Source organism: Lontra canadensis, unplaced genomic scaffold (genome assembly GCF_010015895.1).
Source record: "Lontra canadensis isolate GAN:19392208 unplaced genomic scaffold, GSC_riverotter_1.0 scaffold65, whole genome shotgun sequence".
Taxonomy (NCBI): Eukaryota; Metazoa; Chordata; class Mammalia; order Carnivora; family Mustelidae; genus Lontra; species Lontra canadensis.
This window is the reverse complement of record NW_022631059.1, coordinates 236,409-258,826: the sequence shown is the minus strand read 5'-3', so window position 1 is coordinate 258,826 and position 22,418 is coordinate 236,409. Positions and strand designations below refer to the sequence as shown.

At 62.8% G+C, this 22,418-nt stretch overlaps 3 protein-coding genes across 9 annotated transcripts in view; 1 reads left to right on the top strand and 2 right to left on the bottom strand.

Moving 5' to 3' along the window:
* Positions 1-786: 786 nt before the first annotated feature.
* On the bottom strand, positions 787-11,052 carry ZNF512B (zinc finger protein 512B). 3 transcript variants are annotated; one of them, XM_032878732.1, is made up of 18 exons: positions 11,006-11,052; positions 8,961-9,086; positions 8,500-8,642; positions 8,026-8,154; positions 7,575-7,913; positions 7,240-7,502; positions 6,931-7,157; positions 6,746-6,817; positions 6,501-6,647; positions 6,212-6,336; positions 6,048-6,140; positions 5,747-5,845; positions 5,494-5,664; positions 5,151-5,345; positions 4,802-4,903; positions 4,456-4,518; positions 3,900-3,998; positions 787-3,633 (listed from the first exon to the last, which is right to left on the bottom strand). In XM_032878732.1, the coding sequence occupies exons 2-18, from the start codon at positions 9,082-9,084 to the stop codon at positions 3,382-3,384; spliced, it is 2,643 nt and encodes an 880-aa protein (XP_032734623.1). In that variant the 5' UTR covers positions 9,085-9,086; positions 11,006-11,052; the 3' UTR covers positions 787-3,381. The 3 variants fall into 3 exon arrangements, with proteins under 3 accessions (XP_032734623.1, XP_032734621.1, XP_032734622.1); XM_032878730.1 differs by having other exon boundaries at positions 7,240-7,913; XM_032878731.1 differs by lacking the exon at positions 11,006-11,052 and adding an exon at positions 10,646-10,715 and having other exon boundaries at positions 7,240-7,913.
* A 2,324-nt stretch (positions 11,053-13,376) lies between these two features.
* On the bottom strand, positions 13,377-17,953 carry SAMD10 (sterile alpha motif domain containing 10). Of its 5 annotated transcripts, none has more exons than XR_004385155.1 (6): positions 17,748-17,953; positions 15,616-15,797; positions 15,367-15,538; positions 14,935-15,075; positions 14,596-14,752; positions 13,377-13,949 (listed from the first exon to the last, which is right to left on the bottom strand). XR_004385155.1 is itself a non-coding variant. In XM_032878728.1 (5 exons), exons 1-5 carry the CDS (start codon positions 17,836-17,838, stop codon positions 14,730-14,732), a joined length of 609 nt encoding a protein of 202 aa, XP_032734619.1. In that variant the 5' UTR covers positions 17,839-17,953; the 3' UTR covers positions 14,132-14,729. The 5 variants fall into 5 exon arrangements, 2 of the variants coding, with proteins under 2 accessions (XP_032734619.1, XP_032734620.1); XR_004385157.1 differs by lacking the exon at positions 13,377-13,949 and adding an exon at positions 14,076-14,123; XR_004385156.1 differs by lacking the exon at positions 13,377-13,949 and adding an exon at positions 14,132-14,320.
* A 1,449-nt stretch (positions 17,954-19,402) lies between these two features.
* The window catches only part of PRPF6 (pre-mRNA processing factor 6), a 38,513-nt gene continuing 35,497 nt past the window's right edge, over positions 19,403-22,418 (top strand). Inside the window, exons 1-2 of the mRNA XM_032878727.1 lie at positions 19,403-19,608; positions 21,050-21,218. Coding sequence (XP_032734618.1) covers positions 19,538-19,608; positions 21,050-21,218 — 240 coding nt within the window. The 5' untranslated portion in view covers positions 19,403-19,537. The remainder of the gene's footprint in view (positions 19,609-21,049; positions 21,219-22,418) is intronic.

The following is a 22,418-nucleotide window of genomic DNA, read 5'->3' as shown; positions in this document are numbered from 1 at the left end:
TTCCCACCCCGAGCCTGACCACAAACTCAGACGCACAAAGCCTCTGGAAAAAAATCAATAAACATTTATTTGATACAGTCATATTTAATACATACAGTTGATGGCCCACCCCCGCACCACTTGCGGCCGGGGAGGCGGGGACGAGGACCGGGGACAAGATGGTCACAAGGCGGGCAGGGCCCGAGCTCACCGTCGAAACATCTTGCAAATAAACACTTTGTAGATAGAATATATATGTATATATATGGTTACAAGTGATAGCTGGAACCTCTCTTTCAAAATGCACTTAAGTACGGAGAACTGGCATTAAAAAACCCAAACCAAGAAACCCAAAACACAGGGATGTGTGGCTGTCGGCCCAGAGGTGCTGGCCAGGCCCCCTGAACCCCAGGCCTCCAGGGCAAGCCACCTGGGGCCCACCGACCTGGACACGCTGGGACAGCCCTGCCCTCCATGGGCCAGGGTGCCCCCATTCTCTCCCTTCTGATCCAGAGGGACAGTAGGGGGGCCACGGCTGGGCCACTGGTCACACCAGGAATACACCCTCATCCGCCTTTGCACAAGCAAACCAACGTGCACCCTGCTTCTGTGTTAAGTGTCAGCCCCTTCCTGTTCTCAGGGCAGGGTGGGGAGGGGGTGGGCTGGGCCAGAGGTAGATCTTCAGAAAGGGACCTGGCATTGTGCCCTGGGCTTCAGTCTTGGGCAGGGTCCACGCCTACCATGCCCTGGGGCTGGGTGTGTGTGTGTGTGTGTGTGTGTGTGTGTGTCTGTCTGTCTGTCTGTCTGCCACTCCAGTCCCTCACACTGAAGGTGTCAATCAAGGCCAGGTGGTTACCTGGGAATTCCCACCAGAGTGGGAGATGGGCAGATCCTGCTGAGCCCCCCGGGGCTCTGCCCCTTTTGGAGGCGGGCTCTGCTGACCAGCTCACCACTGCCACTCACCAGAGCATGGGAAGCAGGAAAGGAAGAAGGGAGAGGGGTCCGACCCAACAGCCACATTTGGCAGCAGCTCCCCACACCCACTTTAAAGACAAAGAAGGGGGTTAAAGTGCTAAACATCAAGTTACCCAGGACCCCACCTCCTCCCACGCATCACAGCTGGGTTCCCAAACCAGGGACCATCTGTGGACCCAGGGGGTGACCTGGAAACTCACCCCCTAGCAAAAAACCAGCCCCCTACTCCCCAAGGACCAAGTACCTGAGAGGCTGGGGTGGGCGGCTGTCCCCAGCATAGATGTTGAGGTCCAACCTCCTCCAGCCATCGGTGACAAGGACAAAATGCACCTAGGGCTCCTGGCAGCCCCTGCATCCCCTCCCTGCCCCAGGCTGCCCCTGCAGTGCTGCCTGACCCCACCTCTGCCCCCACCAGCTGTATACCATAGTGACACCCAGGAACATGGGAAAGAAAACCCTTCTGCCCACGCAGTTCAAAGCCCTGCCCAAGCTGCCCGCCCCTGACCTTTGACACTGATCACACCTGCCAGCCCAGACCTCGCCCTTTAATCAAATCAAGGTGTGTGTGATTGGGGGTTAGTCCTTGTCTCTACAACCCCTCCCTAGCACATCAGGCCAGGGTTGCCCAAGTCAGAGCCTTTGGGCCACAGGAAGAAGCTGGACACAGGCAGCACAATGGACCCCAAAGGCCCCCCGGAACCTGTCTCCCTACTGCAGAGCTAGGAGAGCTGAGCCCGACTGGGAGCTCCTCCTCTCCTGGGACTAGATGAGGACAGGAGCTGGGGGTCGGGGGGCAGAGAGGTGCCCAGTAAGCACGGCCTCCCTGAGCAGGGGAGAGACACCCCCTTAGCCCCCAGATCTACCGTCGGCACCAGGAAACCCTTAGCACCAAAATGTCAGATTGTTGTGTTTTTGTATAAAAAACAGAATTAAAAAAAGGTTGTTACTTGTCACAGCAACAAGACTGGCATCCACTACACCCAGGAGACACACGCACACGGGCAAATATCAAAATTCACATCATCCAGGATCGGCCAGACCGAGCCCTCAGCCCACCCCCACCCCCCAGGGGGAAATAGCCTCTGTCTAAACCCAGTGGCTCTGAGTACCCTCCTCCTCCCTACAATGCCAAAGTTGGAAGGTGGGGCCCAGGGAGGAAACCAGAGGCAGTGTGGCCACCAACTCTGGGTGCCCTGAACTCCAGCCTGAACCCTGGTCAACCTGCAGACCTCACCATCCCCTTTGGGGCCCAACACAGAGCTGCAGAGCTGCCACCAACACAACGTGACCTTGGCCGAGCTCCTTCCCTGGCCTTCAGCTCTCACATCAAAAGACCACACAACCAGAAACAAAAGGGCAGGTAAAAAATGGGGAAAGGGACTCCCACGGGAGCCTAGCCACAAGCCAACCCAGACCAGCAGACAGAAGGCTGATTCCCACAGGGATTACTCCTCAAAGTTGGGCCCCACTTCCACACCCCACATGCCTGTGGGCCCCAGATTGACCTCAGAGCTTAGACTGGCCCATCCCTAACCCATTGGACTGCCCCAACCTAGACCAGTGCTGTTGGCAAAGCTGGAGATCAGAGGCAAAGCTGTGCCCCATGTGGCCCCCTCACCCGCTGCCCATACAGTCCTGCAGGTCAGACCAGAACCCCCCCTCACCCCAGGCAGGGAGCACCCATGAAGCTGGGATGGCAGAGAGTCCCCTCCATTAAGGGGGCCACCTCCACCAAGACAGACAGGGGCCAGCAGCACCGGGGCCTGAGCACAGCAAAGGGTTGCGGGGGGAGGGGAGCTGGAGAGGTAGAGAACAGAAGCAGAGGGACCAAAGGCGGAAGGACAAGGGAGGCCACACTGGGGCAAGCTGTCAGGTCAGCACGGTAGCAGTCAGACTCAGGGTCTGTCCTGGGAGGTAGCTGGGGGTCCTGGGGTCCAGTGTCGGGTAGAGAGGTGAGACTGCTCAGGTGCCCTCATTAGCCCAGAACCATGGGTCTCCGACAACCCCCAAGGCCTGGGCCTGAGAAAGCAGATGGGCACAGAGCTCCCGTGGTGAAGGCCGTCTGCCTGCCCCGCGTTGACCCGTGGCCCTGGGCCTGAGCTTCGGACCCTCCTCCTGCCCCTCCAGGGCCCCTGGCTCCACCAGGCCCACGAACGTCCCTCCACACTATCGCACTTCTGCTGCCCCCGCGGGCCATCCCCCGAGGGACCCCACCCATGTGTGCCCTACGCAGCCTGCACAGGGGAAGGGCCACCTTTAGGAACGAGAGAGGGACTGGCTGCCTCCATTGGACAGATGAATAGGCAGGGGTGGGGGGTGGAGAACTGGAGGGCAGGAGGTGCTGGAGCTGGCTACCCCCACCCTCGACAGAGTGGACTTGGCGTCCAGTGTGGGGACCAGGCCCCACCCGCCGGCCAGCCACCACGCTCACTTCTCAGGAGCCTTGCTGGCTCCCACCTTCCGGCTAGTGGAGCCCCGGGCCCCCTTGTCTCTGCCTCCTGGGGGCCAGTCATCCCGACGGGGGGGCATCTTGGGTGCGGGCTCCTCGGGGGTCCGCTCCTTGGGCTTTCGGCCTCGCTTCTTCCCGCCCGCCAGACTCTTCTTCTCCTCCTTCTTGGGAACCAGGGAGTCCTGGCTCCTGTGTTTGGGAAGTGGGTCTGCCGAAGTACGAAACCAGTTCTGGAAAGAGAAACAGCATGAATGCAGACCCTGCAACAGGAGGGTGCCGAGCCCTGGGGCCGGGCAGGCCGCGGCGCTAGGGTGGCTGGGCGGCACAGTTCCCGCCCAAAGGGGCACCTCCTGCCTGGGCTGCCGGGGGAGGGGCACCCAAACGTCTCTGCTCCTCCAGGGAAGCCGGGAGCTCCTCTCAACCCGGGCCGCCACCGCCGCCCCTCCCCAGCCTGGCCCAGGCCCTACAGGCACAGCAGGGCTTCGGCCCGTCCCACCTCCGCGTGGGTCTTGAGGATGTGGTACTTGACGCCACTCTCAGAGCTGAACTCCTTCGGACACAGCAGACAGCAATACTTCCCCACCAGGTGGTCTCCCTGCAAGGCAAGGACAGGCCGGCCCCCCGAGATCGGACCCCGCCCCCAACCCCTGAAGACCAGAAGCTCCAGATGGCTTCAAGGACCCTGGAGTTGCCCCCACTAAGGGAAGGGAAGGGATGTAGAGAGTATGGGAAGAGGCAGGTGCCCCAGGGAAGGGCTGCAGCCTTTGCCTGAGGGCCCCTCGCCTCAAGCCCAGGTCAAGGTGCCCATTACACCTTGACAGACATGGAGCGCCTGTGGGCAGAACAACTGGGAATGGACTGACTCACGGACAGGGCTGGAGAATCCTGGGCCAGGTTGGCCATCAGGCACTGGCCAGTCCCTGGGCTCCCGGAGGAGGAGGAGGAGGCTGCCCCGTGTGGGCAGGGTCACACTCACAAGGTGTGGGGACCTCTAGGGGCTGGCTGGGAGTGCCGAGCACCAAGTCACCCTGAGAAAGGGCCTGGAAACCGACCTTGCTGCAGCTGGCGAGATGGGCCTTAAGTCCGGACACACTGGAGTAGATGGCTTCGCAGCACTGGGGACAGGAGGCAACCATGGGAGAGGGCCTCCCAGCAGATGCCCCCACACAAGCACACATGCACCCCTTGCCCAGGGGACACGGGGCTCCTCTGGGGAAGCACAGGGCTTGACCCCAGGAATCTGTGGGTATGGGCAGGTGGGACCTCTCCACCTAAGGACCCTGCAGGGGCCCAGGGACCACAGGTAAACCACCTTGGAGGGCCTCTACCCAGGGCCACACCTGGGCTCTTTGTCCTTGAATCCCAGTATCCCCACCCCACCAGCCTGCCCCAACTCACATCATTGGGGCAGTTCACATGGCCTTTCTCCTTGACTTCATTCTTCCACGCCTCTAGCAGCTGGGGGTTGAGCGTGGGGAGGCCGGGCCGAGTGTAGTTGAGCTGTAAACACAGGTGTGCACTATGGTGAGCCCCGCACGCCTAGGACAGGGGTTCCCGAGTGCCAGCCCAGAGCTGGCCCAGATACCCAAGCTGTTCTGAGGACCTCAACTGTGCCCTCCACAAATGGGAGACTTCAACCTGGACAGTCGGCCAGTACCCCAGATCACGGGCAGGGCTGTCACAGGGGACCCGGAGCTCCGTCACGTCCTGCTTGGAGATGGGAGTTGGGGGCCCGGCGGCCGCTCACCCGGGCAGTCTCAGGTACCAGATCGTCCTTCACCCGCCGCTTGGTCCAGTCCCGAGCCAGTTCGTCCTCCGCGATCTCCTGCAGGTGGAACACGGCCACCTGGGCGGACGTGCGGCGGACGCGGCCACTGGGGGTCCGCTCGACCCCCAGCAGGTCCTCCGTCTCAGGGGGCTTGTCCTCAGGCTCCTCAGGTGGCTGTAGTGCAGGGAGGCTGGGGTGAGCCACGGGCCTGTGGGCCACGCGTGGCAAACACAAAGGCCCCGTGGTCCCAGGCTTGAAAGTTCTCGTGCATGCCGCCCCCCCTGCCCCCCCGCAAGGGAGGAGCCGACGGGGGGCTGCTCACCGGGGCCGTGTGCTCTGAGCGCATGTGGTAATCGTGCCCAGCCTTGGAGCGGTAGGTCTTTCCGCAGTGGGTGCAGGGGAAGGAGGGGCTGTCCACCTCACAGGGCGGCTTCCCGCAGCGTCGCTGGTGGTACTGGTAGCCCATGAGGCTGGAGAAGGCAGCCCCGCAGCCCTGGGGTCGGGTGAGGGTAAGTGGCCGGAGGGAGGCTGGGCCTCGTCCCACACATGCGCCCCACCCCCGCTGTCCCACTGACCTCCTGGGGGCAGCGCAGCCTCCCCATCTGCTTCAGCACCTTGCGCAACCGCTCACGCTCCTCCTGCTCGCTCCCCTCCGAGGCCTCGGCGTCCGAGGGCTGGGGGGCAGGCCCAGCCTTAATATTCCACCCCCAGGGCCCCAGTCCCTGCCCAGGGGTCAGGGCCACCGATGCCCACGGTCGGCATGGGGACCACTGAGCTCTGTGGCCCCATGGCGATGAGCGGCCAGCAGGCAGGGTCGGGGGCGGGGCGTGGGCTGGGATGGACGCGGAGGCCAGTGATCGGCGGGCCCAGGCGTACCTTGGCACTGTGCTCTGCCATGGTGTGGTAGTTGAGGCCGGCCTTCGACTTGAACTGTTTCCGGCAGTGCTGACACTTGAGAGCGTCCTGCAGCTGCAGACACATCCCTGCCGTGAGACATGCACTCTGAGCGGCCCCCGCCCGGGAACCCGGGGTGGCCTTACCTTCTGACACACTTCCATGTGCTTCTTGAGCCCCACGAGGGTCTTTCGGGTGACCACGTTGCAGGTGGGGCAGACGGCCTCCCCCCGTTCGTGGATGGCCCGCTGCCACTGCTCCTCAGGGCCACCTGTGGGGCAGGGCCAGGGCCTCAGGGACTGGTGGGGGCTCCCGGACGCCCTGGATGCCAAGCACAGGACCCACGGTCCACGCTCAGCCCCCAGTCCCTGTGGTCCAGGATCTGCCCCAGAGTCGAGATCTGTCCTGGGCCCCACCTCCCGGCAGCCCCCCCACCTGGAGCTGCGTGGGCCGCGGGGGCCTGCACGTCCTTGCTGACAGTGCTAGCGGGAGCCAGCACCTTCTTCCGCACGTCCTCGGGGCCCGGCCCCTCCTGCTTCTTGGCACGGTGCATGCGGGATTTGTCCTCTGCCTTGCCTAGGCCTGCGTGCGCACACACAGGAGAGGGCAGCTGTGAGCCACGGGTGCGGTCACACTGTGTGTGCACCCAGGCCCAGACGCCCAACTGGCCACGGCCCTACCTTTGAGTCCGAAGGTCCCTGAGATGGATGGCTGCTCCCCCGTAAACTTCTTGGGCGTTTTCTGTTTCCTTCCTGACTCGGGGGAGAGAAGACAGGGGCCAAGGTTCTGGTCAAATAACCATTGGGAGGCCTGGGCCAGTCGATGGCCACCCTATCCAGCCACTACCCCCCGGCTCTCCTCTTACTGTGCTTTGAGCGTTCCGCTCCCTCTTCAGGTGGCGACATGGGGCCCGAGGCCCTCGGGGCTTCCTTGCTCCCCAAGAGCCTGCTGCCCAGAGAGAGGGGGCTGCCGCTGGGGTCTGTGCTCAGCGGGAAGGCCGAGCTGTGGCCCGTGGTGGAGGGGCCGTACTCCCCGTTCTCTGGCCTCGCCTGCTTCGGCAGAATGGGGCACGCGTCTGGGCTGTCCGCTGCCCTGCAGGGAGCAGGCTTGTGAGGGGCAGGAGGGCCCCCTTTGGGCCCTGGTGCCACCTCCAACCCAGAAGGAGAGCCCGTACCTTTTCTTACCACTGCTCCTCCCTGTAGCTCGAGCTTTGTTCTCAGACTTGGTGAGCAGCACCATTTTGCAAGATGGTGTGTGTCTGCTGATGGCAATGGGCCTGCTGACCGTCCCTGGCTTCGTGACTGGCACAGGTTTTGTAACCGTCACAAGCTTTGTCATTGGCACCGGTTTGTTGATGGCCACCGGTTTGGTCACCGGCACGGATTTGGTGACTGGCACTGGCCTATTGAGAGTCACTGGCTTGGTGACCGGCACAGGTTTGGTGACCGGCACAGGTTTGGTGACTGGCACAGACTTGGTGACCGGTATGGGTTTGGTGACCGGCACAGGCCTGCTGACCGTGACAGCCTTGGTGACCGGCACAGGCCTGCTGACCGTGACAGCCTTGGTGACCGGCACAGGCCTGCTGACCGTCACCGGCTTGCTGATGCCGATGGGTTTGCTGACACCCACAGGTTTGCCAATCGTGACAGGTTTGCTCACTCCAATTGGCTTGCTGACCCCAACGGGCCGGCTGACGCTGACTGGCCGGCTCACTGGCCCAGGCTTGGGGACAGGCAGGGGTCGGTCCGTGTGGTTCCAAATGCGGTGCTTCTCCAGCTGGGTCTTGGAGGTGAAGGCGGCCTCACAGAAGGGGCAGGGAAAGGTCAGCCTTTCTGGGATGGCGCCCTGAAGGAGAACGGCAGGCAGGGGGGGCATGAGGCCACTGCCCACACACACCCCCTACGCTGGCAGGGCGGGTTCCAGGCCTCTTCCTCCTGCCTGCCCCATGGCCCCTTACCCCTTGGCACCGCTGGTAGTGGTACTTGAGCCCGTAGATGCTGGGGAATTCCAGCCAGCAGCCGGAGTTTGGACACTTCACCCTCGAGTGTGCCTTGAATTCGTCTTTCCACTGGTTCATGAGGGAGAGCTGGGCACGGAAAAGGCGAGTCTGCTAACCCTTCAGCCAGCTGGGCCTCTGCCAAGCCAAGCCCCAGACCAGCACCCTCCCCAGGCCTGCAGGGCAGACAGGCAGCAGGAGCCCCTCCAGCTCAGGACCGCAGCGGGATTCAGGCCACTCCGAGCAGCTACGGTTTACTGGGCCAGCTCTCAAAGCCCCGTGGATGTGGTCCACTAGGTCCCAGGCCACACCGTGAAGCCTTAAAGCATGGAGCGACCCTGTGCCGCAGGTGGGGAGGGTTTGGGGCTGGAGGCATGGCAAGCTGTGTGAGGCAGATCCCAGCACGAGTCCCACCCCGGCCTTCGGGGAGCTCACAGGAATGTCTCGGAGGGCCTGGTTCTCAGCTTTCGGACGCCCCTTCTTCTTCCCTTCGGTCCTGTCACTGGCTGGACTTCCCGGGTCAAAGCACAGTGGGGCCTGGCTGGACACTGTCTGCCCACCCCGGGCCACCGGCATCCCTGCAACACATGATGTGCTGAGACCTGGAAGCTGTGCTTCCCACAGCCCTGCCTACCACCCACGGGGCCGGTCAGGCCTGGAGTAAGCCCTGCTTCTCCCATGGTGAAGTGTGGGGAGTGGGAGATTGTGGTCATCCTAGGACGAGAATTTAGGGCCCCAGGCTGCCCCCACCCTGGGAAGGCCCTCAAGAGCCCAGGCAGCCCAGCTGAGTACCCAGGAGCTGGACCACTGGGGAGCTGGGAGCCAGTTAGGGATCCCACACCCAGGACTGGCTGCCTGTGATCACCTGGACTTGACCTTGGCCTGACCCCTCTTACCCAACTTTGGTGGGTCGTGTAGCACAGGAAGTCGGACCTCATTTCGGCCTCCATCCTTCCCAGGTCCACTTTTGGTGGACCCTGGGAGCCGGCGGCCTCCTCCAACGCAGAAGGGATCAGTCATCTCTGCACAGCAAGTGGACAGACCTGTGAGGCCTACCAGGCCCGGGTCAGGACTTGAAATAGGATGGCCCTGAGCCCCACCCCCAGACAGGCCCCTCTCTGGCTCAGGAGAGCAGTGCCTGCCCACCTGTGTATTTGGCCACTGGGAAAGTAGATGATGGAGGTTTCTGGTTTAGGGGAGGGGCTGCCCAGATGAGGTCCCCCCATGTTATCCAGGAAGCACAATCATCCTGGAAGCATCTAATCCTGACCCTCATCAGCCACCACAGACTTCCCTTGTCCCCAGACACACAGTCCCAGAGAGTGCCAAGGATCACACCTGCTACTGGACTAGGGGTGGTCCCTAGAGAGGTGGAATGTTAGGAGGAAAGAGATGAAGAGAGTCCCTCCCCAGGGCCAGTTATGACATCAGTACGGCTGCCAGCTCACATGCTGTGCTGGCCTAGGACCCTGGACACCTTCCTCCACAGCCTCACCCAGACCGGAGGCAATGCCTCCCCACCTGGGGGGGCACCCCCCGATCCTTCTCTCCAGGACACAGATGGAAAATGGCCAAGATGGGCACTGAGGACCCCTAGCCTAGTCCCTAAATTAGCGACTTCCCAAGGGGCGTGTGGGGCAGATCAAAGACAGAGCACCCTATAAGCACCCGGGTCCGGTCCCCATGCCAGCCAAACCATCCCATCGACCCTCTTCTCAACCTTGTCTCCAACAGGAAACCCTCAGCCAACCCTCTACCTGGCTGACCTCCTCCCCACCTCCCCACTTAAAAGCCTCTCTGGCCCCCACCTACAGGCCCACCAGTACCACTCCTCCAGAGACCACCAGCCTTTGGCCACAGCGAACACCTCACTGTCCAAGGCTGAGCCTCCATAGGCCCGTTTTGCTGGGGGACCCCATACCCTGAGAGCTAGGGGAAGGGACTCTGAGCTTAGGTCCTACTAGATCCTCCCATAGGGACACCCAAGGCCACAGGAAGGGGTTTGGGGACAGTTGCGTGGACAGGGGGCCCCTCCTCTGGCAGTTCCCAACTAACTTAGACCAGAGGAGATGGGGAAGAACTCCAGGCCTAGAGGGGATCCAAAGGCTGAGGTCAAGGTAAGGGCAGTCACTGCCGGCTACCTCCTAAGCCTGGGTGGAGGTACGGGTCTCCCCGGCCCTAAGCAAAGTTCTCTGAAGTCCTCACACGGAGACTTCTAAAGGACACCTGCCAGCGTACGATCACCCCAGCCCCTGATGACTCCAGCAGCCTGGGGTGGGGGTGCCTGCCAAGAACCCACTTTCCAGTTTCCAGCTTGGGTGGAGAATTCAGAGTTGGGGGGCTGGGGCCAGGGCTGCCCCAAGAGACAGACACCCTCTTTCTACCCAGGACCTGTCACTTGAACAACAGGAGGAAAAGGGATTCCACCCTGCCTCAGCGCCCGGCAGGGTCGCCGAGGTGGGACCCTCGCAGGGGGGAGGGGGCGCCACAAGCAACACCGGCGCAGGACCGCGGCCCAGGCTGGGCGCACGGATGAGACTGGCCACGGAACACACACCTGGAGGCCGGCCCTGCCACCCACCTGTCACCTGCGGCCCGGGTGTGGGGCTCCGGCCTGGCCCCGAAAGGGCCCGATCGCGGGCACGGGGGGGGGGGGGGGGGGGGGGGGGGGGGGGGGCGAAGGCAGTGAACCAAAATGGCGACTTTTTCTGGAGAAGGAGGAGGCAGGAGCGCGGCGCCGGCGCGGGGCGCGGCGCTGGGCGTGTGGGGGTGGGGTGGGGTGGGGCGGGGGTGTCCGGGCGCGGCGGGGGGTGGTGGGCGGCGGGCGGGGGCTCCCGGCCCGGCCCCCCCCCACACCGACCTGTGCGCGGGGTCAGGGTCGGGAACGCGGCCGAGCGAGGGCTGCCACGGGGTCCCGCCCGGGGCGCGGCCGGGGGCTTACCTGCGGCGCCCAGCGGGACGGCGGCCGGGGCGGGGGCCGGGGCCGGGGCGCTGGGCGCGGGGCGCGGGGTCCGGGCGGCGCAGGCTGCGCGCCGCGCTGCGCACATGCGCGCTCCCGCCCCTCCCACCTTTGACAGTTTTACTGTGGGGGGGAGGGGGCGAACTCTCGCGGTATTCCTGCGGCCGCTCCGCGACGGGGAGGAACAGCTGGGAGGGAGGGGGCCCATCGGCCCGACCTCTCCCTCGGCCCCCGGCCCCCGGTCCCCGGCCCCTGGCCCGGTGGCCGCGGTCGGCTGGGGCCCCAGTGCGAAGTGGCCAGTTTTGCCGCCCCGTAGGGCAGGGGGCGTTTTTCAGGCAGTGGGGTAAACTGAGGCACTATAGGGGTGTTGGGAACTGCCCAAAGCTCAGCGTACCCGGACTGAAGCGAGCAGATGCCTCTAGGTGCTGGCTCTGGGAAGCTGCAGCCATGGTGACCACCGTCCTCTGGGAGCCGAACCCCTGGCCCTTGGGAGCCCTGCGGCTGCAGAGCAGGATCTGAGGGTCTTTCAACGAGCCCCGTGACCACCTCTGTCTGTGGCCACAGTCAGGGCTCCACCCGGTTCCTAGCAGTGCTAGGCAGTTTGAGGCCATGGACCCTATTGGGGCTACTGATCATTGGAGCAGCCTCTGTCTGCTTCGGGTGGGGGTGAGCCTAGATCAGTTGCGTTTTGCTCGGCAGGGCCCCAGAACCCCGGGCCTGAGAGGGCACCCCGGTATCAGGTCTGGGGGAAATGGGGCCCCAACCCTACCAGGAGTTGGGAAAAAATAGAGCAGGGGAAGAGGAACTAGGTGGGACATGGTTACAGTGTGCACTGCCTTCTCCAAGTGTCTCCCACCCCCTATTCCGATCCCCACTTCACCCCTGTCTGCCCTGGAACAGGTTGGCTGCGTTGCTAGGGGGCAGAGCACAAAAGGTCAGATTAGGGTCTGCCTCTCCTCACAGGACTCTTGCTTCTCTAGTGTCCGGCACAAAGTGCTCCCAGAGAGAGGGGTGGGGTCCCTCTGTGGAGGACTCAGGAGGTTGAACCTTCTTGGAAAATCAGAGCTGGAGAAAGGCCCATGTGACCCCAGGAGGAAGAGGGAGGGCCCATCCTTCCCTTACTGAGCATGCCCACACTGGGGGCAGGACATGCAGGATTTGGGGAGGGGTCAGTCTGCACAGGAGATGCAGACAGCTTTCTTGTCACCTTTCCCCGTGTAAGTCTGAATGTCCACGTGTGTAACCATGCCCATTAGTAGGTGTGTGTCTGAATGACCACATGTGCTGGGCTGTGTCCTGTGTGGACACCTGATGTCAGGGTATGTCTGTGTGTCCTGTACTAGGAGAGAAGGATGCCTGTTAGTATGTTAGTATCTGGATGACCAGCTGCAAGACGTGTGCGGGTGGAGAGACTCCTGTGTCTTAGCAGGTGGGTGTCTAGGCTACAGCGTGTCTGGATGTCAGGGCATTGTGTGCTGTGCCCCTGTGTGTTTGGTACATTAGGGGATCACTGCATCAGGGCGTACTGTGGTTCTGGATACCAGCGTCCGTGTTTCTGTGTCCAGACTCCAGGGGTCAGTTTGTGCCTCTCTATTACCGTGTGTCTGATTGCTGTGTGGGTACCTGTGTTGAGGGTGTTGTGACCTGTTTCTTATGTCAGAGCGTTACCCTGTGCAGAGCGCTTAATGGGGACCCTGGAAGGTTGCCATGTCAAATCCCTGGAACCCATGAATACGACCTTATTTGGAAAAAAAGGTCTTTGCAGATCTGCTGAAGTGAAGGGTCTTGAGATGAGAAGACCATCCTGGATTGTCCAGGGGGGCCTTAAATCCCGTGACAGGTTTCCCCGTGGGAGGGAGATTTGACATAGAAGGTGATGTGAGCACAGAGGCTGGGCCGGAGTGACACGCCAGAGCCCAGGAATCCCTGGGGCAGCCACCAGAAGCTGGGAGAGGCTCTACCCTGTGCTCCAGGAGGCAGTGTGACCCTGCTGGGTTTCAGACCGGTGGCCTGCATGGCCAGAACAGAATCCGTTTCCGTTGTGAGAAGCTTCCCGGTTGTGGTCCTTTGTTCTGGCAGCCCCCGGAAAGTAACGCACCTATGTCCCTGCGTCTGGGTGCAGTCCACAGGTCTGAGCCCAGGGTTCCAGCCTCTGCCTCTCCTCCTGACCTGGTCCTGAGGTAAATAGGTGCTCTGTCAAGATGTGACACCACTGCCCCCTAGTGGCCCTGCGGAGGGACCTGAACTGGGCACTGGGCACTTCCTGCCCCGATGCCAACCAGGGCCCCTCCCGCTCCCCTCCCAGGGCTCTTCCCGCTCTCAAACACCCAGCTGGCTGAAGCCGAACACACACTTGGGGCACTTGAGAACCGGGTTTATTTCTGGTCTTTTGGTCAGAATATAAAAAAGCGCAAAACAAAGAAGACAAGACAAGAGCATGGGGGCATGGGGGGCAAGACAAAGGAGGGAGAAGGTGGGGCAGTGATAGGAAAGACCCTCCGGAAAAGACAACGTTGTGATGGCACAGGGTGGGCTGGGACAATCAGGGTGGCCAGACAGGACACGGGGGCTTCCTGTATGGGCCTACAGGATGGAGGGCACCAGGCCAGTCGTCCAAATTCCACTCAGGACCTGCAACAACCAGCCTCCCACCTGGAGGCCAGCTCAGGGCACAGAGAAGAGGCTGGAGGCTCAGCCTCATGTGTCCCCGAGATTTTCAGAGTTCCTGAGGGAGGGGGAAGGCAAAGGAGCCAGAGGGTGGGGGGCTATCAGGACCACCCTCTCTGTCCTTCTCCAGACAGCACCAGGCCCAAACCATGGGCCCCCTGGCCCATGGAGTGGTGGCTCAGGCGCTGGCTGGGTCTCTGGTGGGTGGGTGTGGGGGATGCAAGCCTCAGGACTGTCTCTTCTGTGAATTCGGATTTTCCTGGGAAAGGAGCAGTGAGAATACACATGCTCCCCAATGTGGGAGGAGCGGGAGCCAGGTTCCCAAACCTAAGGCCGCAACCCAACTGAGCCCAGTCCTGGCTGTGGGGCCCTTGTGGTGGTGAATTAGGTCCCGGGCGCCTGAGCAGTCCCCAGACCTCTCTCACTTCGGTTCCTGGGAGTGGGTGGGGGTGGGGTGAGGGTCTCAGAAATCACGGGGGCCTTCTTGGCGGCAGTGGCTGCTGCGATCTGGATGGGGGGGCACGCGCCAAAGGGAGCCTCCACAGTTTATCCCCCTTGTGCCGGCAATCCTCTACGTGCTGGGTTAGGGTGGAGAACTAGACAAATGGGCAGACAGACAGACCTCTCGCCCTGGGGGCGGGCAGGATGCCCAAAGGAAGTGTGACTCAGCAGGCAATAGGGGCACAGGCATGGGTGTGGGTTAGGGGAATATAAATAATAGACTCCCTGGGAGGCTGTGGGGGGTCACCAGACCCTGCTCTGGCTCCAGGTAGCTGCCCTGCATGCTGCCAGCAGCACCAAGGGTGGATTTGGGCTCAGGTCCCCGGAGGAAGGACCACACCCAAGCAGCCCCCACCTGCTCACAGCCCAGAATGCACAACCAGAGATGGCAATCCTGGTCCCACCTGTCCACTGGGCTGGGTTCAGCCCCTGGCGCCTCTGGCGGGGTCCGAGAGGGGCTGTGGGCCAGCTCTGCATCGCCCTTGCCACAGGCTCTGGTCACAGTGCTGGGGTCTGGGGTTCGAGCCTCACACAGCGGCTAGGACGTGTTTCCGAAGGAGGCTATGGGGTGGATGGGGGCGAGGAGAGGTGCAGATCGCTGGTACCTCCCCTCTGCCCTGGGACAGGATGGCTCTTGCTGGCGTCCTACAACTGCTACCCCCCCCCCCAGGTCAGCCCACCTAGCGCACAAGAGGGCCTCCCCCTCCACGTCTCTCTGCCCGCCACCCCCCCCCCCCACTGACCTTGGCTGAGCAGCTGCAGGCTCCGCCCCTCCTCTCGCACCTGCAGACGCAGCAGCTGCTGCAGCACCTCTTGCCGCTGGGCCTCCTGCGCCAGCCCCATCCGCTGCAGCTTCTCCCCGTTCAGCCGCAGCAGCGCCCGGCCTGAGAGCGAGCCAAGGTCAGCGTCCGAGGGGCAGAGAGAGAGAAAGGGGAGGAGGACACAGACAGACCCAAGGACGAGGACGGAGAAAGAGAGGCAGAGACACAGAAAGAGACGGGGAAGGAGGCTGAGAGGCACCAGGAAGGCAGGCAGGGCCAGGGCGGAGGGAAGCCAGGAGAACAGAGGAACACATCGGGGAGAAGGGACAGCCCTAGAAGGAGGGGTTGGCCCCGCAGGAAACAGAGGAGAGAAGGAACAAGGGCTGCCTCCCCCCACCCAGCCCTTAAGGGCACCTGTGATGGCATGCTGGGAGAAGGCCTCCACATAGACGAGGTAGTTGTGGGGACAGTGCTTCTTGAGCCACTTGCACACGTCCTGCTGACTCCACAGGACCACAGGCCTTGTCAGGCCACCCAGGGAGGGGCTTGTGTGGTACAGGCCATAGTGGTCGGAGTACAGCCGGGCCTGTGGACGAGACGGGCAGCAGCTGCGGTGAGAGGGTGGGAAAGGCAGGGGCTGAGGTGGGTATGGTGGGTGGGTACCTGGGGGGCTTCCGTGCCCGGCTGCTGCAGGAGCTTGACTGGCCGGCCACCGGCGGCCCTCTGGCTACGGGAATCATGCCACGTGAGGCTGGTGCCTGGTGTCTGAGGGAGGTGGCAGGGGATGCTCTCGGCGGACACCGTGTGTTCCAGGAGGGTTCGGCAGAAGCTCAAATGGGCAGCGGCTGCAGAGCATGAGTGCCTGATCAGAGTGGCTGGGGCAGGGCCAGACGATCACCTCTCTGCACACCAGCTCCCTGCTCAACACACCCTCCAACGGAGGAGAGCCACTTTCTCAATTAGAGGGTCCCAAGCCCCCAAAGGTGGAAAGGAAATGTGCAAGAGCTGTCTTTAGTACCGTATGCAGTCCCAACACGACAAACTAGGAGCCTCTTTCCTCGTCTGAATGCATCGTCCATATTCTGAGGAGTGGGCTGGATTTGGCTTCGATTAGAGAGCCAGTGTGCCCATCAGGAAGCCTAAGGCCCACAGCCTGGTGAGGGGCTATTCTGAGACGGGCCTCATGTCACCCTTGCTTTGGGCTGACACAGGCTGAACCAGATCAGGTTCAGGGAACCAGACCAGGCTCCTATGTCCCGGGAGATCCCGCATGATGGCGACCGTCTGAGTACGCCACCTGCCCATCACCACCAAAGGCGACCAGTTTCTGCGGCCACATCTGGCATCTGAGGCTCGGCTCCTGCCCTGCTGTGCTCATCTGCCAACCCATGCGCGAGAGGCCTGAATGAACTCTGGGCAAGCCGGCAGCCAAGATTCCTATTCTTCTACCTGCCATAGGGCCCTCAGCCCAGGACGGCTTCTGTGCATGGTGGGTGTCCAGTGGGCATGGGCTGCTCTGTGCAGGGGTGCAGGGCCCAAGCGCAGCCTCGGGGAGCCACAGTGACACCTTGCGCCCTCTCTTCCCACACACACTTCATGATTCTCCTCAAGTTGTAATTTTCCCATCATTCCTGTGCATGTTATTCACGCGGGTCACAGGAGGGCAGACACCTGAATGGTCACTTCCCAGCCCTTGCACAGGTCTTGGCAGGCCGGAGGTGTCCAGAAACATTGTGGATGGATGGGTGGTTGGAGAAAGGCTCTGTGTGGTGTCCACCAGTCAGTAGAGCCTGGCAGAGGGTGGAAGACAAGCGCAGGCCTGCCTTCATCTCTACGGCATCTAGGTCCCAACTCAGCAGGCAGTAGCAGGTTCCTGGCCTTGCCTCACTGGCTCTCAGCGGTACAATGAGAGACACGCCCCCCCATGGACACACCCCAAACCCCCAACTGAGGGCAGGGTTTGGGGATGTGCCCGGGAGTTCTCAGTAATGGGGAAAACGCATTACCCCCCCTTACTCCTTAAGATTCCTTGGACTTAGCACCCCTCTTCTTTCTAGCAACCTCAGGGAATTGAACCAGCGCGGGTTACTCTAAATTTGAGGTCCGGGGTCAAACAGTAGGTCTGGCTGGTGTGGTCGGTGCCCGGATGTGGCTTTGAAAATCATAGGAAAAGACTTATTCTAAGCTGGCATCTTTCAGGGCACAGGTTCCTCAGCCACTTGGCCTCACATGGCAGGGCCTCGCGGAGCCGGGCCGGGCCAAGGCAGGAGCGTGAAGCTCTGGGCGAACCAGTGGGACGCCGCCACGCGCGCTTCACCTGTCCGGGTCCAGCCGGGCCCCGCCCATTCCCTGCCGGTGCTCCGAGTAGGATCTCCCTCTTTCCGTCTGTCGACCCGTCGTTCCGTCCCTCCCTCTTAGTCCCAACGTCAGAATTCCAGCATAAAATGGGGCGGGGGCGCCCAAGCCGGGCTGTGGCCTCGACCCTCTCGCGGCCCCACTGCAAGAGCTAGAGAAGGAAGGGCGCGCAAAGGAAAAGGTGACCGCGGGATGGTGCCAGTTTAAGGAGAGGAGCCCCAGCCGGTAACCTCCTCCAGGCCAAGGATGTGCTGATCCCCAAGGCCTGAGGCCACCCCCCCAGTTCAAGACAAAGACACCAGGGACCCCGTTCAGCCAGGACGCGACCCCCCACTCCGCGCCAAGCCGCAGCTTGGAGTCCGCCAGATCCCGCCCCCGCCCCCTCGGTTCCCGAGCCCCCAACCCGCGATATCCCCGCGCCCTGGTCCAGTCCTGCTCACCGTCCACATCCCGGCGTTCCCCGAAGCCGGCACGCACAGCCCTGGCGCGGCCTCGCGGGGGGCTCAGCTTGGTCCTCAGCTCCGTGAACATGGGGCCCAAGGATTCCGGGCCCGAGCACACGCCCCTCGGCGGGCGCAAGGCGGCCGGTGTGGCCGGCGGGGAACGCGCGCCGCTGCCCCGCCCCAGCCGGCCCCGCGCCCGAGCCGGTCCCCGCGCCCGGCGAGTCTGCGCGGCGAGGCACCTGCCTGTGAGCCCTGAGAGCCGGGCGCGCTCCGGGAGCTCCGAGGTGTGTCGGCGGCGCGCAGGTCTGCGTATGCAAAGGGTGTCTGCCCGGGTAAGGGGCGACCTCGCACACCTGGGCACGGCTTCAAGGACAAGCGACTCTGGGCACCTTTAGGGGGTCTAGACGTCTGGAGGGGCCTCCGAGGCAAGGAAATAAGGAAGTGATCTTCCCCGCGGGGAGGATGGGGGCAGGAGAGGAGCGTCCTGCCTGCTCCTGGGATGGTCTGTCCACCGGGGCCCAGGATCAATGGCCAGACCGGCCCCTCAACCATTTCCTTCCACTCTCCTCCCTCAGCTTACGGACTCACCCCTCCGTTCACGCGTTCTCGCCCTCAAACGCGCGCTTGCTTCCCTAGACCCCGGCTGAACCCCCTCACAACGCGAGCTCCGGGAAGGCCGCCAGGCAGGGTCTCCCCCTTCCCGCTGTGGTCCGGACTCTGACTCAGCGCCCAGGAGGCGGCCCTGAAAGCCGTTCGGCTGGGAATGGGGGGAGCGAGGAGCCCCACGGAGGCCGCGGCAGGCCAGAGGGATGTGTCGGTTCCAGGGCTCCACGCGAAGGGCTCGGCGGGGCGGGGGCTGCTGGGGGCCGCCTGCTCGGAAGGCCGGAGGCGGTCGCGCAGCGGAAGGAGCGAAGGTGCACGGAGACGCGTGTGTCCCCCCGGAGCAGGAGCAAAGGCCGTCCGACCCGCACCCGAGCCCGCGACACACTCTAGAGACTCGCGCGGCGGCCAGCATCGGGGACCGCACGCCGCCCACATTTACTTATTCCCGCCAACTCGCCTTCCAGGGGCTGCACCTCCGCCCTCCCCGCCACGTTCAGGGTCTGGCGGTGGCGGCGGAGCCTGGCCCGTGATCCGGGCCCGAGCCGCGGCTCCGCAATCTGGGCGCCGAGAGCTCGAGCCCGCACACCGGGGCACACGCAGATGGGTGCGCTCACAGTCACGACACGCACACCCGCAGCAGCCGTCCACGGCCGGACAGGGGAGCGGCTCCGCCCGGACGGCTTAGGGCCAGCCCAGGGGCAGCACAACTCTGAGGGGAGGCGAACGGCTAGGCATGATTCCGGGGGTCCTGGGCGGCGGGGGTGCCTGGGGGGGTCACAGGTCCCGCTCGTAGGGGAGTACGTGCACGCAGTACGGGCGCGCAGTGAGGACGGCGGCCCCGGGCTCAGTTCTGAGGCCCCGCAGGGTTCCTCCCGGAGGCTGCAGCTCCTGCACGTCCCCAGCAGGGCCGCCCGCACACCGCCCCACCGTCAGGCGCCTCGCGCATGCGTCTGTCACATCCCCTCGCCGCCGACGCGGCCGGAAGTCGCTCTTCAGGAACTTCCGCCCGGGGACGGCAGGGTGGGCGGGGCCTCGCGCACCCCGCGAGCTCTGCTTCCGGGTTGCGGGTGACGCTGGTCCCGCCGGCGCTTCCTGCTGAGAAACCGGGGTGGTCCGTGGTCTTTTCAGCCTGCGGCCGCGGCTTCCGTCCGGTCCCTTCCCGGCCCCTCGTCATCACCGGCGCCATGAACAAGAAGAAGAAGCCGTTCCTGGGCATGCCCGCGCCGCTCGGCTACGTGCCGGGGCTGGGCCGGGGGTGAGGCCTGGGGCGAGCCGCGCTCGGGGGGCGGGGGCGCGCGGCGGGCCCCGGGGCGGGGCGGGCCGTGCGCTGGGGGCGGGCGGCGGGCGGGGCTCGCTCCTCGCGCTCGTCCCGGGGGAGGCCGCGCGGTGCCCCCGGGAGGAGAAGCGCGGGCGCGGCTCTGGGGCTGCGCTTCGGGGCCAGGACGGAGCCGAGGAGGCTCGGCTTCAGCCGCCTTCGGCCTCTGAGACGCGAGTGGGCGACTCCTCGAGCTGTGGCGGAGCCCCGTGGGCGCCCACGTCGTCTGAAGCGCGAACCGTGCTTCGCCTGCGCTGCTGCTCGTCCTGCAGCGGAGAAACGCTCAGCCCCGGCAGGACGGCGTGTGCGAGGCCTGGGACCGGGTCTCCGTAAACTGTCGAATAAATGAGCGGCCACCGTCGTTCTGTCTGTCTGGTCATTGATTTGTTTAGGACGAGCATTGGGTTTCCTTGCGGGGTGTGGGGTCAGCCTCTGTGGGGAACACACGGTCTTACTTGCGGACACCTTCTTCCACGGGCCTGCAGTCTGCTCGGAGATGGGCGAGGTTTGCGTTATTAAGTCCACGGGAAGGAGCAGAGTCTGGGAGTCGCAGCCATCACGGGATGCTCTGTGGGGCCGCAGCGGCCGAGCCCTAGCTTGGTAGAAGAGCTGATTTTAGGGATTAGAAACGTGGTAGGGTCAGAGGAGAAGCTGCCGTTTTGTGTGTTGGGTAGTTAAGGAAAAAAAGGCCCGGCGTGGAGGAAGACGAGGGACTTTGAAAGAGTTTGTGTGATTGGAGTGTTGGGGAGTGGGGTCGGAGGGGCCAGAGCTGCCGGAGAGACTGAGGCTGCCAAGTGCCTTGGTCAGAGCTGGGCTGAAGCAACGCGAAGGCTGAAGGCAGGGTGGCTACTTGGTTCCCAGCTGTGGCGGGAGTCCAGGTTTGGGGAGGACGGATTTCACAGGTGGAGTCCGCAGCGCTTGGTGGCTGATGCGGGGGAGGAGGGCGAGGGAGGCAGAGCTGAGGCTGTCGTGCCTGCCGTGGTTCCGGGATGTCGCAGCCATCCGCTGAGAGAGCCTAGGGCCGCTGCAGGATGAATCCCACCGGGCCAGGCTGGGTTTGAGGGCCGGCTGCGGGGATGATCAGGTTGTCGGAAGTGGGAGGCTGGACATTGCGAGGAGGGAGGGCTGATGCTCTGGTGAATCTGTTAAGGAAAGTGTGGGGTGGTGCCCTCCTCAGGGTAGGTCACGAGTTTCTCACCTGAAGAGAGCGTGCTGGTAATGTTGGAGAGCACAGCGGGCCTCCTCACAGTGCGCTGCTCCTGCATCTTCCGCGGTTTCTCAGCGACGTTAGAGGAGGAGGTGTTGGTCAGTGAGGACTGTGCAGGGGAGAGCAAAGGAAGAAGGTCACCCGGGTGAATGGGTGTCTTGGGGTCTCCTGCAGTGCCACTGGCTTTACCACCCGGTCAGACATTGGGCCCGCCCGCGATGCGAATGACCCCGTGGATGACCGCCACGCGCCCCCAGGCAAGAGGACCGTCGGGGACCAGATGAAGAAAAGCCAGGCTGCCGATGACGATGACGAGGACCTGAATGACACCAACTATGATGAGGTGACTTGCGGTGCACCCCAGCCAGGCCTCAGGACGGCCCACCAGCCTCTTAAGCAGTGCTCGGGGCGGCGGACACGCCTAGGGTTTCAGCCCGTTTCCAGGGTGTCTTCAGCAGAGTGTGAGAGGGGAGCGGGTCGGGGAAAGAAATGTGCGTTTTGTTTCTGCAGGATGCTCTGGCATTCGGGGTTGTCTCGGCGGGTCCCCGATGCCGCTCTGAGTGGCGTTAGCGATGGTACTTGATGTGTCTTGTCTCCGTGCGCCCTCTGACGTCACTGGGATTTGGGCAGTGGAGGTCTTCGTCAGATGTGTCCCGACAGAAGTTCTGCTCAGAGATAAATATTTGTAAAATTTCAGTGTGGGAAGGACTTGAGACTTCCAGGGAGCTGCAGCAGTAGTACAGGCAATTCCCGCGCGCCCTCCACAAGCTTCTGGTCTTCCTGACTTCCCTACAGTTAGGACATGGCAAGGTCGTCTGCTCGGTGGGTCTTACTGAATTCCACCGGTTTTTCGCTGGTGCCGTGTCTGATCCAGGACTCTGCGTCGCACGTACTTGTGTCTTAGTGTCGTCCCATTAGGGTAGCCCCTCCATCCTTCATGCCCATGACACTTTTTTTTAAAGGTTTATTTTTATTATTTTTTAGAGAAAGATAGTGCATGCGTACACACAGTTGGCAGGGGCAGACGGAGAAGGAGAGAGGATCTTTTAAAATGTTTTGTTATATTAGTCACCGTGAAGTACGTTATTAATTTTTAACGCAGTATTCCGGGATTCCCTGTTCGCATATCCCATGGACCCAGTGCTCCATGCGATCCGTGCCCTCCTTAATACCCACCACCAGGCTCACCCTCCACCCCCCGCAAAACCCTCCATTTGGGGGCGCCTGGGTGGCTCAGTGGGTTAAAGCCTCTGCCTTCGGCTCAGGTCATGGTCCCAGGGTTCTGGGATCGAGCCCCACATCGGGCTCTCTGCTCAGCGGGGAGCCTGCTTCCTCCTCTCTCTCTCTCTGCCTGCCTCTCTGCCTACTTGTGATCTCTGTCTGTCAAATAAATAACTAAATAAAAAATCTTTAAAAAAAAAACCAAACCCTCCATTTGATTCCCTGAGTCCATAGTCTCTCATGGTTCCACTCCCCCTCTGATCCCCACCAGTTTCCCTCCCTTCTCTTAACGTCCTCCATGCTACTCCTTATGTTATGCAAA

Bases quoted from the DNA above. Each gene is read 5' to 3' on its own strand.
- ZNF512B (XM_032878730.1), bottom strand. From the start codon at position 9,084: ATGACTGATCCCTTCTGCGTTGGAGGAGGCCGCCGGCTCCCAGGGTCC. The intron at 8,643-8,960 runs GTAAGAGGGGTC...CATGTGTTGCAG, and splicing joins ACACGACCCACCAAAGTTGG to GGATGCCGGTGGCCCGGGGT. The intron at 7,158-7,239 runs GTACGGGCTCTC...TGCTCCCTGCAG, and splicing joins AGGAGCAGTGGTAAGAAAAG to GGCAGCGGACAGCCCAGACG.
- SAMD10 (XM_032878728.1), bottom strand. From the start codon at position 17,838: ATGTTCACGGAGCTGAGGACCAAGCTGAGCCCCCCGCGAGGCCGCGCC. The intron at 15,539-15,615 runs GTACCCACCCAC...TCTCGTCCACAG, and splicing joins CGGGCACGGAAGCCCCCCAG to GCCCGGCTGTACTCCGACCA. The intron at 15,076-15,366 runs GTGCCCTTAAGG...GCTCGCTCTCAG, and splicing joins CTCCCAGCATGCCATCACAG to GCCGGGCGCTGCTGCGGCTG.